This window comes from Phytophthora infestans, genomic scaffold (genome assembly GCF_000142945.1).
Source record: "Phytophthora infestans T30-4 supercont1.17 genomic scaffold, whole genome shotgun sequence".
Classification (NCBI taxonomy): domain Eukaryota; phylum Oomycota; class Peronosporomycetes; order Peronosporales; family Peronosporaceae; genus Phytophthora; species Phytophthora infestans.
Genome location: NW_003303742.1, coordinates 1,888,483 through 1,906,676, shown reverse-complemented (window position 1 = coordinate 1,906,676; position 18,194 = coordinate 1,888,483). Strand labels below are relative to the sequence as shown.

Sequence of the window (18,194 nt, the reverse complement as noted above, 5' to 3'; positions counted from 1 at the left end):
AACAAAGTATCTAAAGTAAGAACCTCCAGATCCACTACCTATGATATTCTTTCCGTGCGTAGCATCAATGCATAGCGTCTCAGGGAACTTGCGCGCCTTTCTTCTCGTATGCGCCGTCTGGAACGTGACGCAGCTGGCCCAGGATCGCAAAATATATTCACCGCATTACCGGGACCTTCTGCAGAGTCCTCGAGCAGTTCCGACACTCGTACGTTATCATCAGGAGACGTATACGTCTCGCGACGCATCTCAGCGATAATGTTCTCAACGCCCTTGGTCTGCATCGGTTTCTCAGACGCTTCCTTCAAGTAGCGAAGAACCTTCTGGCGCTTGGATCCTCCTACAAAATCGAAGTAATTTAGCAACACGTACAGATTATATGAATCAGAGCGTAGCGTACCTTGCCACATTATTTTAACTACTCGTTTGATACCTGGTGAATGGATCTTGCGAGAATTAGCGAAGGAAAAGAGCTCGTCCCGACCAACACTGTGATTATGTTTAGAGTTGTGCTTCGTCGTCCTCACGTTGTTAACATCGCATCCATCTCGAGCCAGAGCTTCATTGAGACGTGCGGGGCATCCCAAAGCTTTGAAGGTGTGGTTCGTGCGCTCCCTTTCATCGGGTCTTATACTCCATCTGTGCGTGCAAATTAGCGTTTTCACGTAGAGCTGCAAAGCGTTATTGTATAGGTCAGGTTCCATCCCCGTTCGAGCAGCGCAAATTCAAGCCTCGCGGTTTCGCTCGCAAACTAAGCTGCTTGTTCGTAGCTTGCAGATTTGAAAAGTGTCTTATCGATACCTATGACATGTACGGTTCGATAACAATAAAACTTACACAGCATATAGCAATCATCTCTCATCGGTCAAAGGCCACTTCAAAGTTGTGTCAGGTCTCGAACTCGCCTTCGAAGGGAGGCAAAGCCATCTCCACCTTCATTCCTGCTGCGCCAGTCTTTCTCGTTTTTTGAACGGGGAATTCCGGAGCGTCCGCGGCCATGGCTGCGCAAATCCGCGCCGAGACGCAGAAACAGCTCAATAGATGGTCCGGCACGTGGGTTGAGCGCAAGACGGAGCGACTCCGATGCCTGGACTGTGGAACACGTGCGGCGTAGCCGTTGGCGGAGCAGGTATCTGGAAAGAGGGGCTGCTTCCTGGGGGCCGAGAAGAAATGAGCGTTGAATTACTTTTTAATTCAAGCAAGATCAAAAATACTGCGGTTAGGTTACCGACCGGCTTCTGCCCTTATTTCTTGACAAATATCTTGATGAACGTAGCCGCTTTCTTTTGATATTCCCACAGAATGTACAGTACTTGAAGTATTAATACATATTTCGTTTAAAATACGGGCGTATTTTTGTCTTTTCTAATACTGTACTGTATGATTGCTACTGTTTCATCATCTGGTATTGTCCTTCAGTAAATGGCAGATTCCGGACACCAATCCGGATGGTCGCCATACGGTATGACTGAGTCATACCGGATGGAATCCGGCCAATCACGGTCGGATAATTTTCCGGATGACAGTGGATAGGCTTAAATTGCAATTCAATGAACTGAGATATGTGGAACCAATTAAATGAATTGCAAATAGGTGGCTACCTTGCAACAGGCTTCATCGCTTTTCATTCAACGATTTTCAGGCGTACCCCTCAAGCCTCAAGCCTCAAGCCTCAAGCCTCAAGCCACAGCTCCAGCTCCAGACCACGGTGCGTGCCTTCTCCGACCCCAACACCCCCGTAGCTCAGCGGTAGAGCAAGAGACTACGTCTCCAGGCCGCTGGTTCGAATCCAGCCGGGGGCAGATAGTTGTAAGCTGTGCTGGGTGAATTGTGTTTGTCTTGTTTTCTGTGGTGTGTTTGCAATAGCTGTGGTGTGTGGTGTGCTATGGAGCGACGCGTGTGATGCGGTATATGTACGTACATGCTGTGATGTGCATTTGCTCGTCACCGTCCGAGTCGGAGAAGGTTCACGTGCTGTGTGTTGTGCGTATGATGCAGTGTTGTGTCGTGATGTGCGTGTGCTGCTATGCTGTGTACTGTGCGCTGTAACATGTTGTGTGCATTGTGTGTGGTGTGTGATGCTTTGTACTATAGGCTGTACTGATTGTTGAACTATCTACAGTGGTGTACTGCCGATTAATGGTGTTGATGCTGGTGAGTGCTGTTTGCTGTACTGTGCTGCCCAACGGCTTATCAATCCAAGTCAACTGCTGCCCACAGATGTGATAGGTGTGCAGGCATCTACGAGGGAACCACTGGATTTCAAGACAAGATACTGTGCTTTAACCCTTCTACTACGACATTACGGATAATCCGGAATCTAATTTATAGAGGTGAAATTGTTCCGAGATGTCCGCAACAACATTCGAGGAACGACAATTCGGCATATTGAATTTTGTATGCGATAAATTTAAACGGGTTAAGTGTAAGCTGCACACCACATGCGACACGGGATTGTCAGGAAGCGGTTAGGTTTACAGATATAAGGAGTCAAGACACTCTCCCAGCCCTCCATTTGGAAATCAGCGCCGGAGAAGAGACCATCACTCCTGAAGATGTTCACCTTCGAGAAATCGTTCAACCAGATATGGCGCGAATTGAAGAAGAAAGGCTGGCTGTATCGAAAATCCTCTGGCCTCAGCAACGCCCCCCGCTACCTCCCCCCCCCGGTGGCAACCTCGCGGGATCGGAGACGTGGACTACTTTGAAGGAAAGACTACCGATGCGAATGTGCTGTATCGGCAACTAACCGTGTACGCTTGTCAGGCGAGATGAGTCTGCTTCGCTACTGCCGCCGTAAAGGATGGCTTGCCTTCGAGCCAGCTCCACCTGCTTCGACGCCGACCATCGCCGAGCCCGAGCAGCCCAAAAATGCTCCTGGTCCGTCCGAGACTACGTCAGCACTGTCTGAAGAGAATCCCGCGCGGTCAGAAGGAGATTCCGAAGCGGTGCCTGCGCCGTCCGAGCCTGGATTAGCTGCACCCGTTGCCGCACAGAAGGAAGCTGCTGCGAAGAACACTGCGATTTGCTTTGCCGAGGGCTGCTGCCAAAGCCACTGCCCCAGCGAGAGCGTCGACTATCTCAAGCGTCCCACCTGCACCTGGCAAGGCCAGAGGTTCTAGCAGACCACGACCCGCAAGCAAGGCAACTAGTTCGGCACACGACATTGAAACGGATCCGCAACCTCGACCGAAAGGCAAGCGCAAGGCATCGAGTACAAGAACGTCTACGAAACGACCCCGTACTGGTACGTTTGAGTTTCTGATGCTGACTGTTGCGAAATATATACTAAATTTCTTGTTACGGATTGTGCAGTTCCTGGTGTTCAGGAAACGACCTCACGTACCACGGATAACCCCGCAACCTGTTCCGGATACCCCTGTCGAGGTTGAGGAAACTCCTGAATAGTCTATTACGGCGGTACCCACTCCGGCAGCAGCTTCAAGCACGGAAGAATCTGGAATTTCTCTAGATGACTTCGATTCGGATAACTTCTTGGATGCACTGCGACGAGACCGACTGTTTGGGCCAACTGATGCTGATGATATAAACATTGGAGGTGGCGACTGGTTGCTCCCTCTAGATTCCGAAGCGGAAGGTGACGAAGAGTCCATTCTGGCGGACGAAAACGATGAAATGGACGAGGCAGTTGCTGTTGCTGTTGATGACCAAGTTGATGACGACGTGGCAACTGAGCGTGACGAAGTGTCAGTGGAGTTTGACGTGACTGGCCCAGAGCTTGACAGACTTCAAGCAGAGGGGTGGGAGGTGCTCGATGAACGCCACGCGGGCCAAGTGCAACACGATGCATTGCCCCTCTACGACGGCCCATCTGGTCCAACCCGAGCTGCGCTGGCATACGCGGAGAACCCTATCGCGATATTTTACTTCTTCCTGCCGAAGGAGCTGTGGCGAAAGATTGCAGCCGAGACGAACAAGTACCGTACGGACAGCATCGACAGTACTTCGCAGCAAATGCGTGCACGGGCACGTCAGCGGCGCGAACGCGTTCCCTCAACAATAGTGCTGACCATTGATGAGTACAAGGCAAAACTAGCGCGCAAGCCATCCATCCAGCCCCACGAGATCATTCGGTTCATCGGTTTGCTTATCGCACGAGCACTAGAGCCACGCCGAGAGAGTCTAAGTCGGCACTGGGTCACGAAGGTCGAGGGTGCACTCGCGCGCGGCACGTTTGGCCAGTTCTTGAGTCGGGACCGGTTCCAAGACATTGCGCGGTATCTCCACTTCAACGACAACGAACGACAGTCCGACAGTGGGGATCGGGCCTTCAAAATTCGGCCCGTGGTTCAAGCGTTGCAGAAGACGTTCTTCAGAGGATACCGAATGGGTGCACGGATTTCGTTCGACAAAGGGATGGTGCCGATGCGTCATCGCCGCAACCCAATGCGCCAGTACATGCCGGCAAAGCCAAACAAGTGGGGCACCAAATTTTACCTGACGTGCTGTGCAGACACCGCCTACTGCTCCAGGTACGAAGTACGATTGTTACGGATATCTGTCTAACAAGACGGATATCCGTAGTAATTATAGTCTGTATGGTCCGTAATGTATTCTGTATGAGCCGTAATATCTCGCTAACCGAACTGTGTTGTAATGTGTAGATTGGATATCTATTGCGGCAAGGCAAATCAAGACGAAGAGGCTGTCGCGCAGCAATCTGTGGTCAAGAATATTACCAACGTCCTTCGTGGGCAGCCTTCACAACGCCTCATTTGCACTGACACCTTCTACACGTCAATCCCGCTATCGGAAAAACTGCTGAGCATGGGCCATCGCCACGTGGGAACTACCAGGAAAGATTGCAAGGGCTGGTGTGCGGCCATTGAGTTCAAGCAAAAGAGACGACCGAAGCGTATGCCGCGCGGAACGTGCAAGATGGCTGTGTGGAAGAGGCGCCGTGACTTCGTTGCGCTTACGTGGATGGATAATAAGTCTGTTAGATTTCTGGCGACGGGGTGCTCAACACATACCACTCAAGTCTCCCGTAGAGAGCGCGATGGCTCCATTTCTGCCGTGCCATGCCCCCAGCTTGTGCGAGACTACCACGAGGCGATGGGGGGAGTAGACGTTCACGACCAGCTACGCCTGCAGCGATACTCCATCCAACGCTTGATTCGCATGCGTAAGTACTACAAGACGATATTTCTCGGTCTCGTTGATATTGAAATGGTGAACGCGTTCATCGTCCACAAGATTGCGATGCGCAGCCGCGGGAAACCGGTGCCGACCCATGCGGCATTCATGCGGCGACTGCATACCGATCTGCTGAATCAAGCAAGTGAGGATTTTGCTGCTGGTGACGACTTAGCAGATCTAGTTACAGAGCCTCTCCCATGTCAACCTCACACACTCGAGAAGACCGAGGAAATGAACGGCGTGAAGCGTCGTCAGTGGTTGTGCAGGGTGTGCTCAGCGTACGCTGGGCCCGGCGTACGGAGCTACGAGACCAGCTACTTCTGTGCTTCGTGCTTAACGGTCAAGAAGGGAAGAGTCACCTTGTGTAACAAGGCGCGCAGATTGGAGCACGGCAGCGCTCTAACATGCAATGAGGTGTGGCACCAGAGCTAAAAGAACGGCATGACCATTCCCCCAGAGATGCAGCACAAGATCAGGTTTGTTAGGAAGCGTAGGCCCGAAGTTGAGAGCGAGGTCGACGAGGAGTAAGTGAATGAGCAGTTGTGTGAGTGCTGGCTTTCTAGTGTTGTCTCGTTGTTGCTGTACGGTGTAGCGGTTTTGCAGGGAGATCGCAATTGAAAGTTTTATGGACAGGTTCTGTTCTGCACATCATTCACAATTAGCCAATCACATGACATAATCTGGACACGTGTCACGCGAAACGGCTCACAACTTGGTAAATTGTACTGATTTTCGGGCATACGTTAACTCATATATTAGGAATTACGGATACTCCGGAATAATCTTCGGATTAGAGGGGTTAAGCGAGCGATACGCTTCAGGATGCGACGTACGCAACAGGCGCCAGCGCTTGCGAAGGGACGAAGCTTTGCGAGTTGGGTTCTTTTGGTTGAAGGCGTGGAGACGCTGGTTCGCGGCTGCATCCAGCTTAAATGCCAGCTCCCAGACTACGTGCTTCCAGGCCTTGTAAGCTGCGACGTTGGCTCGTGGAGGCTTCTCTGGGACTTGGAATGGCTTCTGGTGCAGTACCATCATTATGTTCACTGCTGCCTTTGCTTCGACACGCTGGTTTTGCTCCTTCTCACTTGCCATATGTGGTTAGTGTACGAGCTGAGCAGGCATCGAGCAAGGGTGGACGCTGACGCTAAAGCTGGGACGGCAACCTCAACAGCAGTAGGCAGCTGTGGCAACTGCTGATGCGTCTGAGTATTTCCTAAGGCTTGGCTCTGCATCTGGGCTTGCGAGTCTTCATGGCGACCAAGTCGCTCGCTGATGTTCACAAGCTGGGCTAACATGTTGTTAATAGTGGATGATAGCAGCGTGTCGTTACCAGCGACAGCATTGCTAAGCTGCGCGTGGTTTGCCGTCTTCACGTGAGCTCTCAGGTACGCCCCCCCCACTCACAGCATGTTCGTATCGTGATCCAGGATCCAAGACGAGCGTTGGAAGAGGCGATACCGCGATGCAGCTCGTACATGTAGCGCGACGGGAACGAGGTGCTGGTGGTGTTTTCGATGTCGATGCGAACCTCATTCATGTGCATTAGCAGCGATGCAAACGTGCAATCAAGGACATCCAATGCGACATTAAATCGAGCGTCCTGGAAACCAAGTACGTGGCGGTAGGGCTCGTCTCGAAGGGCTACAAGCTGACCAAACTCCAGTACCGTTAAACGCTGCTGCAGGTCACAAATTGTCGGCGTTACCACAGGCAGGGTTTCCTAGAATAGTATTGCAATTATATGGTAAACAACTGATGAAATATATAATGGTGAGCATGGTAGAGCCGACATGAAATACATTATTGCACCCTTGACAAAGATGAAATACATTATGCATACCTCAAATTCAATTCTGCTTACCAACCATCTGCACCATTGCCACGTTCCAATATCGGCGATTTGTCTTGAGAAATAGGATGTTTTCCAGTTGGGCCGGCGCCATGGCTTGCCGCTGAGGAGACAACACGATTCCAGCTTGGCTAAAAAAACGTTCGGCAATATTAGACGTCGGTGGAATGTATTGCACCAACTCGTATCTGTTCATATACAAAAGGAATTGGTCAAATTGACATGACAACGACATTTAAAAAGCTCCTACCTCGGTTGCTGTTGCGCATCCACCTTCCGCTTCTTAAGTGCTTGCTCAGCAAAGCTGAGCTTTTTATTTTCCTTGTTGGCTGCGGCATGCTGAGGTTGGATTAAGGCTGGAGCAGCAAATTGAGCTAGAGCCGCGACAGAGTTTCGCGTCAAAAGCCGAGTCTCTCCGTTCAGAACTTGTACGCACGCCATCTCGAATATCGGGAACTTGACTATGGGAGCCTGTGGAGCCAGATAGCTCCCTAGGGATGGTGCTTTTTCCATGAGGCTGTCAAACAAAGCACGAACATCTGCCAGCGTTAAGTTACCTTCCTCCTGGAGCTTCTTGCTTACCGACTCAAAATCCTTCAGATCGTCAAGCGTTGAACGCAGCTGCCTCTCTTCCAGTGGGGATGGCATGTACGCTGCTAAGTCGTCATCCGCGGAGTCCAGGAAGGGCTTGAGCTTGAAGTAGCGTTCCACCATGGAAAACGTGGAGGACCATCGAGTCTTTTGCCGAATAACTGGCCGGAGTGGTGTTTTGTGTCTATGTCGTCCGCATAAAAACAAATTAAATAAAACTCGGATATAGAATAAAACTCAGATACGGCTTACCTTAACTTTGCCGACTGATTGAGACCACGCAGGAACTTCATAAGATCGTTGATTTTCTCCAGAATGTCTTCATACTCGTCCAGATACTGGGTCATAGCGAGATTTAGTCGATGGCTGGCACAGCCGACCAACGTAATCCCCAGCTTTGACGCGATGCTTCCATTGACGGAACAGTTGTCGCCGACCAGGAAGCGGACACATTCGATGCGCCGCTTCAACGGCTTTAAAATCGTCTTGAGGAACGCAACATGTGCATCAGCATCGTGATGGGGATGGTTGTTGCAGTCTTCCTTGTCTAGTAGAGGCGCCATCGCCAATAGTACAGTCTCCCGCTTACCATCATGACCAAAAGCGGCAAAGACCCCCACGTAATGTTCACTTTTGAAAGACCACCCGTCAAATACGATACCAAATCTTTCAGGGAGAAATTCGCTGAACGTGCGCAGCACTTCCTGGCAAACAGCTGCCATGTAGTGGACCAAGGTATCATCACATATGGGCTTGAGGGTCGTGTAGCGTCGCGTTAGGCTGTTCTCGCAGAATGAGAGCGGCAAGTTAGCATCAACAATCCACTCTAGCCATCCAAATATATTGGCGCTCTTTTTGTCTACGAACGACAAGAGTGTGCCATTGTTGCCGCCTTGAAAACTGTCTAGAGTAGTTTCATAATCAGGATGTTGACTATAAATGTGGTTGATTAGGTTCGTGTAGCCACGTTTGGCGTCCTGTTTCCGCTGTACGCCGCAGCGACATCGATAGAAACCCATACAGTCGTCATTCTCGTCACGGATTGGCTTGAAAAATACATCGCAGATCTGCTTTCTGGTGTAGCGAGAAACTGGTGATCGCGTTGGGGAGAGAAGATTATCCATGCCAGCACGGAATTTACAAATGAGCCTGGCCTCAGCTCAGAGCAGCAGCATGAACGGTTGGTTGTCGAGTAGCTCCAGCGGCCGCTTTCTTATTGGTTACTAAGTAATACAATAGGGTTATGATAAGTAAATTTTTGATTTCAAAATGACAAAATATGTTACTCTGGACTAAATCTACCGAAATAAGTTATTGACGGGGGAGTCGTGCGGCTCGAAATACATAATGGTATGGCATAATATGGCAATTATTGCTTATTACAATATATTTTTAGGAAACCCTGACCACAGGTAGGTCTGGAGCTTGGTACCCTGCTAACACTTTGGCTACGTTCTGATCCTCCTTTGTTGTCGTTCCAATGTAGACAAATGCCTTGGTTAGTGACTCCAACAGCCAAGCTTCGCGAGCTGTAATCCACATAATTGACAGCTTCGGCGACGCATTGGTGTACGCAGCGGCTCCACGGCAAATGGAGTGGCTGGTCATATTCAGCGTCACCGTTTGGCTGAGAGCAGGAGACATCGACTTCAGCGAATCTCTAATGACCTCGGTAATATAGCTTGCGATATTTGGTCTCTTCCTCTCTCACTTTTGGGGCGCTGTTATCATCTTCTAATATTTTCCCCAGTACAAAACAGCTTCCTCTTGTGAATACGGTTTATTACCAGGAAGGTCGGACTCTGCGAAATTAGGTGCCAGCGGAAACAAATATTCGGAGGGCTCGTCGTAGCAGATAAAAAGCAGCCCGAAAGCGTGAAGCATACACTGCTGCCATCTCTCCGGGGCCTTATATATTTAGACGCCTTGAACCGTGGAAGTTTTGATCCGGGCAATGTGTCGATAAAGCTCACCAGAAGCTGAAATCGAGTGCTGTTGTTTACGTGCAAAACAGGTATCGACAGCTCTCCCAAATGTATACCACATCATAGTTAATAGAGCCGCATCATACACAGACTTTTAGTCGGTAACCACGTCAGCTTTAGCAATTAGATACCCAACGAGTACACTTAGATCATTCACGTTACATCCAGGAGCGTCATTGGTTTGCACATTTGCGCGCAAATTTCTCTCTTCTATGTAGCTAGCCATTTTGTCCCGAATCTTGGCAATTCGCTTAGAGTCACCAAGTGAGTTGGTGTAGCGCTCGCGAAGCATGCTCACAGCTTGTGAAAAATACCCTAGCGCTGTCGATTTTGCTTGTAGTCCGTCCGCCGCTCTCGCCTTGTTGCTTTTCTTTGTCTGCATGTAAATAAAAAAAGCTGTTAACAATGAGCACATGTTCTGGGTCGGGAGACTAGCTAATTCACTATGAGCTTTATGTATGTCATCTAAATCGACTTTCGATAATCCTATTGAAGTGAGGAGCTCCTCAAGCATCTTCTCCGCTGCAACCTCTTTCCCTATTGTGCCAGTGGGGGTCCAGACCTCGCGAAGCTCTTTACATTGCCTCCCGCGGTGTGAATCCCGCGCGTAATGCGAGCTGGTCGGTTGCATGGCGCCTCATCGTCGTTTTTTAGTCTATATTTACTCTGCAACCGCGTGAATTTTTTTTTCTGGTACAGACGCCTTTTACGCGATAATAAATGCTTTGACTTGATTTTACTAAAGCGTCTTATTTCGAAATTTAGAGAATGCCGACAATTCCGAAAAAAAGCTTGAATAAAGTACCCCTACCCCTAAAAAGCGGTGATTGAGTTGTTTGAGCAAATAAAAGTACATCTTGTCCAGCAATTGGCTGTGTATTTTTAAAGCTAACAGTAGGGGTGGGGTCTACGTCAGGAATTCATATCCTACAATAAATTAATGAGCGCAAACGTTTTCTTTGTAAGTTAATTGCTGACAAAATCCAGAGCGGCTCTGTGCTTTCCTTAAAAATTTCAAAAATACGGATATTAGGCAAACGCAAAAACCGGTAATCCGGAAATGTCGAGGTTTATCTGCCTGCTTCGAGGTTTTATCATCCTTCCGGCTTGATGAGCCTACCGGTGAACTACCGACAGCAGCTCCACCCGATATCGCTGGCCTCCACACACAACCAAGAACGTGTCTGGCCCCTCCCTTCCTCTCGCCTCCCCCGTTCACACACAGCAGCATGGTGCAGGTGACTAAGCCCCTGGTCATCGCAGGCGTCTCGGCTGTGGCAGCCGCCGCTCTTCTTATCTTCGCTCTCGCCCGCAACGGCAGCTCCAGCGTACGTGCACGTTTGTCGTCGTGAGGAAGGGACGATACATTCAACTAATCACCTACGATACTTGTACAGGACGCGAAGAAGGAGAAGAAGGACGACGGTGTACGTGAAGTGCCCAACCTACAAAAGGAGCAGCTGCTCAGCATCCTTGAGACCATTTGCACGCAGATGGGCCAAGTTGTGGTACGTTAAACCAGTCCAAGCTGTACTCCACTACGCCTACGGATACTAATTCTGTTTATTTGCTTAGATGCAACTGGCCAAGCTGGAGGCTAAGATCCGCCAGGAATCGTCCCAGAGCGGACGCTCCTTGCCTGAGGATCAACTGGCCTCGTACCTCATGGGTCAGTTCGAGGAGGCCATGAAGGCCATCGAGTCACAGGTGTACGCCAAGTTCCAGACCACCGAGGACGAGGTCAAGGTGGCCACCGAATACTTCGAAGAGGATGGCGACAAGGACGTGGCCAACGCTGTGGCCAAGCTGCAGGAACTGTACCGTGTCATGACCGGCGGCGGCTTCAGTGACGTCGAGGTGCCCGCCGAGCTCACACTGACCAAGTTCATTGCGATCATGCAGGAGACAATGGAGTCGCTCAATGTGGCCATGGAGGAAGTGTGTCTGGAGGTCAAGGAACTGAACCCGGACAACAAGGAAGAAGCCATTAACCAGAGATATGTCAAGCGCGCAGACAACCTGTCGGCCGAGATCCACGCCAAGCACGGCCTCACGCGCGAGGTTCTGCAGGCGGCGATGATGAAATACCAGCAGGAACCGGCCTTTTTGATGGCCATGACGGAGCTCCAGCAGCAACAGGCCGAGCGCTTCGCCGCGGCCGCCGCCATCTTCAACGGTGAGGTGAACATGGGCTTGACGGAATAAGTCTCAGCAACATTATCTACTAGAAGAATGGAACCCGATCGTCCAGCTGCAGTCCCCTTCAACCCAGTCGTCAGCTTCCAGCGCGTCTCCAGTCAACTTCCTCTTTTTTTTCCCCCTATCGACGAGTAGCTAGATTCCCGCGTCGTCCTTGTCCCAATTATGATCGCTCACTAGGAGCGACGTAGGAGACGAGAGAGGAGGCTTTTGTTTTGATTGTCGGACGGAGCGCGTCGGCGACGTATTGGTTGAATAAGTTGTGCCGGTTCGAGTTGCGGTTGGTCTTCTCCTTAACAAAAACTCTTGAAGTTCACTTCAACTTGAGGTGAGCCGGGCAAAACTTTGTCCACGACGTATTTTTAGACACGTTTATTTCTTGTCTTTAAGAAGTTCTTCAGTGCCAACCCTTAGTTTAGGTCGCCCGTAGCTCAATCAGCTTCTGCGTAGAATGCAGCTAGACCGCTTGGACGGATGGATGGTGAGGCAGATTGGGAATGCCGACATGGCAAAGGAGACGATCGTCCAGCTGAAACAGTCAAGTCCTGCGTCGAGAGCTACCAGACCAACGGCTGCAATGCCTCGTAGAATTAACGGTGGAGTGGCTGCTACACGCCGCTCTGTTGCAGCCATTGCAGGGCAGGAAATGTGCTCAGTTCTACCTCACTCGCCCCGGATAGCTCCCAGTATTGAAGTGTATGATCCCGATGAAAGTGTCGAGAAAAAGTGGAGAGCACAGTTGCACGATCTACGGAAGCCCTGCATTGAAGCAGGACACGTAGATCGAACCAAGGTGCTGCATAATATGATGAAAAAGAAGCTGCATGACGATGAAGAGCAGTCCCCATTGCTCTTGTGGGGGTTGCCTCGTGAACATATTCTCGAGTTTATCCGTCAGTCTGTGCTTCCAACGTCTTGGATGTACGTAACCCCTGCACTTGTCCACCTGTTAAGTGCTCACTGTTTGTATTGTGGTTCACAGAAATCCTTCTCGTTGTCCTGATAGCGAGTGGGAAGTCGTATCAAACGAGGAAGGTGAAGTTGCGCGTGTGCGTCAAATTATGTAAGGCTTAACGAAAGAATTGCCAAAGTAGAACACTACCTAACGAAGAGTGTTCAACCAGAGCCAACGTGTTAGCGACTGCTTCTTCGAAATCACCCAAAAAAAAATCATCACCTCGAGCCCCATCTTCTCCGCGGTGTCCGCATAACTCCACTGAGGGTGCTTCTAGTCCGCGTAGACGAGCTCAGAGTGTGATAACGACACCGTCAAGTCCGCGGTCAACACAAATTACTCAAAGATCAGAGGAGAGGTATGAAGTGTTCACAGCCTTGAAAGCCAGATTTAACACAAGCGCTCTGGTGTGAATAGAATCCAGCGGTTCATCGCTGACCTACGCGCTGATCCAACGTTGTGGGCAGCCTTCCAGGTGAATATTTTCTCGACTATATCCAGCATTCTACCTTGTTAACGTCGTGTATTTCTCACTTTATAGCAAGAAATTGAGCAGATTCAGCAGCAGTACCGACAGAAAAACCACATCGGCGACGTAAGGTCGTACCCTTCCTAGCTAGACATCGAGACTCTAACACTGTTCTGTGTGTCGTTAGAAAATCCGCGAAAATAAAGAACGCTCGAAGACTCCGAGATCTCCTGAAGATCACGAACTCCGGTATAAAATAATTCTTTGGCAAATACTGGGTCCCAAACTCACTCGTACCAACGTGTTTGCTAGAAAGAAACAAGCCGCAGAGCGAATGGAGCGCACCCATCGTCACCGCGAACAGATTATCCAATTGGAAGACGAAAAGCTGGCAGCAAAGCGCGAGGCATACCTACGGAAGGTAAACCCAGACAGGCAACTGGCAGCGGAACTAGAACAAACTCCTCGCTACCGACGACGTAAACTCTGGCTTCACGTGGTGTCGTTCGCCGCAATCTCGCATCGCTGGCACCAACAACTCGTGCAGACTAAGCATATCATGGCGATGGCCAAAATCGAGGGTGTTGCTGCGTGTATCATCCAAAAGATCTGGCGAAAGTGGAAGTGGCAGCACGCCTCGAAGCACACAGTGATCGTCTACACGTGGCTTCGAAAGTGTTTGTGGAAGCAACTCTTACGAGTACGCTGTCGTCGCAAAGCTCGGAATGCTGCATTGTTGCGGCAGTTCATGCTGGATCAATGCACTCAGTGCCACGCCAAGAAGAATTTCAACCGCGTGATGATCCAGTGGCGAGGTAAAGTCATTCGTGCTCAGAAGGCTGGCATGTAAGTTGCTCCTCTCTTGTGTAATACGGGACTAGTGTGAAGCTGACAGTGCTTTCTGGTGCTATTCAGGTCCTTCATCAACTGCAACCGAGCTCGACTGCATGCGCTGTCCATCTGGTGGGACAACATGGACCATGAACGTCAGCGCATGGAACGCCAACAAAACATCGACGAGAGGCGCCTGAGTGCACGAAAAGACTCGATTAGTGGGTCTGCACCGGGATCAGCGGGCAAACATCGGTCTCGAGCAGGCTCCGTCGCTATACTCGGAGGTATGGACGAGAAGCTGGCCACCATGCAAATGCTCATTACACCAGTCGAGCTCCAACGTCTCCAACAAACCACTGCCCATGTCGTGAAGATACCAAAAAGGTTAGACATGTCCATGAGCATGACATTTGTTAAATACTCACCGTATTCTTGTTGTTTTAGCATCAAATGGCAACTCCTGACCGAGCACCTAATTGAATGTAGGAAAGAATTCCGACAACAGCAGCAAGCCTACAAGGAAATGATCTTTTGTGCGAGTTATGCCAGGTTAGTACTTCCATTTTAACCTCATTCTAATAACCCACTTACCTCCTTACTCTGACTTTAGAGAAGTGAAGCTGGAAGAAGCCCGTGCGATCGTCCAGGGGTCTTTAACGTGGGATGAAGCAACAGATAATCGCAGCAACATTCCCACCGGTAGTACGGGCAAACCTGTGCACTCACCCCCGTGCTTCGTCCTCTTTTCCAACCCCAACGGTGCTAAAATAATGGAAGAACTCGTCCGTCGAGGTGTCCAGCTCGCGTTGGATGCGGATCCAGAACTACGCGCACTCGTCGCACGGCAACAAGAACATCGCGTGCCAACTTCTCGTCGACCATCTGTCTCTTTCTCTGGCGCATCTGCAGGCTCACCGTCGCTGTCACCTTCGCGTAGATACAGCATCCTCAAGAAACCTACGCAGCCACTTCTCATGCCTTTACTGCCTTCGGTACTCGCTACTAACACCGACACAACCACCGACTCTCCTAGCCATAGCAAAGCATTTTAATTTATTAGCGGCAATACAACTGAGCTCACCACGTCACTGCGAATGTCTCTCCTCTCCAAGAGCAACGAGTTTTCATCTCCCTACGACGAAAATCGAGACACCGCGAGTAAAAGTACCACGAGCGAAACCAGTCGATGGCTTCCTTGCGATTATACTCTATCCATGTCTTCCGTCCGCGTCGCATTCGCGGAGTTGCGTTGTGAAGTGAAGGAATCATCTCTTCTCGATGAGCGCAATTGAGCCATAAGGCGCGAATGATTTAGGGTGCTATTCCGCATAGCCAGGGCAACACTGCCACACACTGCCAAGCCGCGTCCTTGTCCTTCGTCTTCCATATCTCCATCTTCCTCGTCGATATCTTCAAAAACAAAAATACTGTCATCCCACGAGAGGTTGAAGTCGAACTCCGTCTCCCGAATCGAGTTGTTGGGCTGCTCACCGCCGTGACTGAGCCGTACGAGCTCCGATGGAACATCAGGTACAACTGTCTTGGCTTGGTTAGCGAGCGCAGCGTCTTCGATTCGCTTGGCCTTGGGCGCGTGACCTCGGATCAGAGTCATCAGGTCTAAGCTCAACGTCTTTGACTGCACGTCCACCGGAATCGCTTCAATAAGGCCGATCGGCTTCGAGATGCCCTTGAAACTGTAGTAGCCGTGCGCCTTGAACTGGAACACCGTAGAGCCTGGAATATCCTTGATCTTGTCAGCCTTGGAGATTATCTGCTGTGATGGCTGAGCAGCGCAGTAAGCACTCCAGGCATCTCCACCAATCAGAACTTGACCGCCATGCGCAGCCTTGGCGATACGCGCCGTCTGGTTCACAATATTACCGAAGTAATCAGCACGTCCACTCGTCTTGTGTGGACTTACACTAGCAGGAACGCCAGTCTCGATCCCCATGGACATTGAGAAGCGCAGCTCTTGGTTCTCGTTCTCTCGATCCCATTCGCGGAACTTTTGTCGAATACGCACCTGGAACTCACCACACCACAAGATGGCGCTAGCAGGTGTGAAGAACGCCAGCATGAAATCTCCCTGTAGCTCCTGACACTCGTAGCCATTGTGTTTTCTCAACAGCTCACGAGCGACCATACACAGCGTCTTAATACGATCTGCCAGCTCTTCAGCGTGACAGCGAACAAGCGGTCGAGCACCTTCGATGAACGTAAACACCATCGTGACTGGTTTGTGTGCGGACGGAGCGTCTCGCATGCCCAGCGAGAGCTGGTGAGGGCTTTTCAAACTCGGAAATCTTCTTAGCTCCAGGTCTCGAGGTAGCAGCAACATCAGCAGCACTTCGTCGCCTAAAACTGCGTGGCCACCCAAGTCTTCCACCACAGGGTTCCCCAACTGGACGAGCTGTTCCTTTAACCGATCCCAGACGTTGTCACTCAACACGATCTGTCCTCCATGCGCGTATTCACTCACCGTCTTGGTCCACTTGACCGCTTCACTCAAAGATAACTCGGGATTAATATCTGGATCTGCCGTATGGATCACCATCCGAACGCGGAACCCGCGATACAGTAACATGTTCTTCTTGGTCTTGCCGTTGGTCGTCACCGATACTTCCCTCATATCGTCAAACTGCTTGAGTAATTTGTCATTCCACGCGGCGTATACGAGACTCAGCTGCAAGGACAGACACCACTTGGCTGCGTGGAACTCGGATGCAAAGGCGATGACAAACAGTCCCGACCGTGAGTGGCTCAGAATCTCCTGTCCGCCATACTCCGACGCTAGTCGAGATAGTACCGTGTGCTCGTACAGTAACTTGGCGTCCTCCATGAGGTCTTTAGCTTGACTCATCATCTCGCGGAAACCCTGTACGGAGACCTGCACAATCACGACCTTGTCCCACCTCACGGGAGTGAGGTCTCCCAGGTCCGTTTTGATTTTATTTGTCTGGTTTTTCTTGCCACTCATCGTGTTGTTCGAGCCCGCGCCGGAGTATTCGGACCCTGACACCTCCAAGCTCTGGATGCTGCCCCCACTCTCCGCCTCCATCCTCGTGAGACGGAGTAGCGTCGGGTTATCTCCCTCCTGAGTCTGATTCTGCGAGTTTCCATAGGAGGAAACCGTTCGGAGTCCGTCTCGTGTGGAAGAAATCTCGGCCGAATTAATGTATTCCTTCTGGAATGTGGCACTAGCGTGGTCCTGGTAGTTGCCGTCCTGATAGCCCGCGTCGGGCTTCCTCATGCTCATTTTACTAAGTGGCCTGCTCTGGTTCAAACTGTTGTCATTCTGGAGACTAAGTTCACAGTCTAGACTGTGACGCAGTGGAAAATTCGCATTTACGTGGCGTAGCGAGTCACTGGACGTGGCTGAGTCCTTGTCGACGCCCCTGGGAGACTGCGTCCGCACCCAGGGGCCGCCCATGTCCCCGCCACGCCGCGTTTCCTCGTCCAGCGCGTCGTCCTGATGCACATGCTGCAAATACGGCGCCAGCTCCCGCACGATGTCGTTACGGGGCAGACACTTCTCCAACACGCGCATGCAGCACCACCAACACATCGCTCTGATCTCTGTGCGTCTCAATTACTCCTGGATTGTGTCTGTGGGATGCTATACGGGGAGTGGAGGCCTTCCCTGGACTGTACGTACGTAATGTGGAGGCGCTTCGTCCTGTTCCTTGGCTAGTAGGCGCCTTCTGCTTGCTCGTGAATGCTGTACACTGTTCTTTTCCACCGCAACCCGCAACATGCACTCTGACTCTGACTGGCGCTCTCTATGCGGCATACAATATGCTCGTCATCGTGGGGTTGTGCGGTCAGAAACGGGCCGGAGTTTCCACGGAAGCCACGCACATACTTTTTCCTCTGTATAATTTATATTACTCTACAATTGTATTTTTTGAGGATGATTTGTTCCTTAAAGAAACGCAAGGAAAGCTTCAATATCAAATATACCCTCTATACATAATGTTAATCGGAGTAAATTATGAGAGTGGTCTCTGCGATAACAGCACGCTCGCGGCCAAACCGAAAAGGCAACTTGTCAGTCAGTTGAAGCAACGGCAGCAACGTCTTCTGCAGCCTTCAGAAAACTGATACGAAACTTATGGACGACAGCATTATAATAACGCTCGATTCTAGGAGCTA

The 18,194-nt window shown here is 50.6% G+C and overlaps 2 protein-coding genes across 2 annotated transcripts; one reads left to right on the top strand and one right to left on the bottom strand.

Annotated features, from left to right (window-relative positions):
- Positions 1 to 10,769: 10,769 nt before the first annotated feature.
- On the top strand, positions 10,770 to 14,979 carry PITG_10142 (uncharacterized protein; the record flags this gene model as incomplete). Its single annotated transcript, XM_002902623.1, has 12 exons — positions 10,770 to 10,913; positions 10,983 to 11,093; positions 11,161 to 11,761; positions 12,414 to 12,705; positions 13,157 to 13,214; positions 13,281 to 13,334; positions 13,396 to 13,457; positions 13,521 to 14,054; positions 14,124 to 14,426; positions 14,487 to 14,591; positions 14,653 to 14,801; positions 14,843 to 14,979. 12 exons carry the CDS (start codon positions 10,815 to 10,817, stop codon positions 14,977 to 14,979), a joined length of 2,505 nt encoding a protein of 834 aa, XP_002902669.1.
- A 93-nt stretch (positions 14,980 to 15,072) lies between these two features.
- Positions 15,073 to 17,754, bottom strand: PITG_10141 (uncharacterized protein; the record flags this gene model as incomplete). The annotated part of the gene is made up of 1 exon (XM_002902622.1): positions 15,073 to 17,754. The coding sequence occupies one exon, from the start codon at positions 17,587 to 17,589 to the stop codon at positions 15,244 to 15,246; it is 2,346 nt and encodes a 781-aa protein (XP_002902668.1).
- Between the last annotated feature and the right edge of the window lie 440 nt (positions 17,755 to 18,194).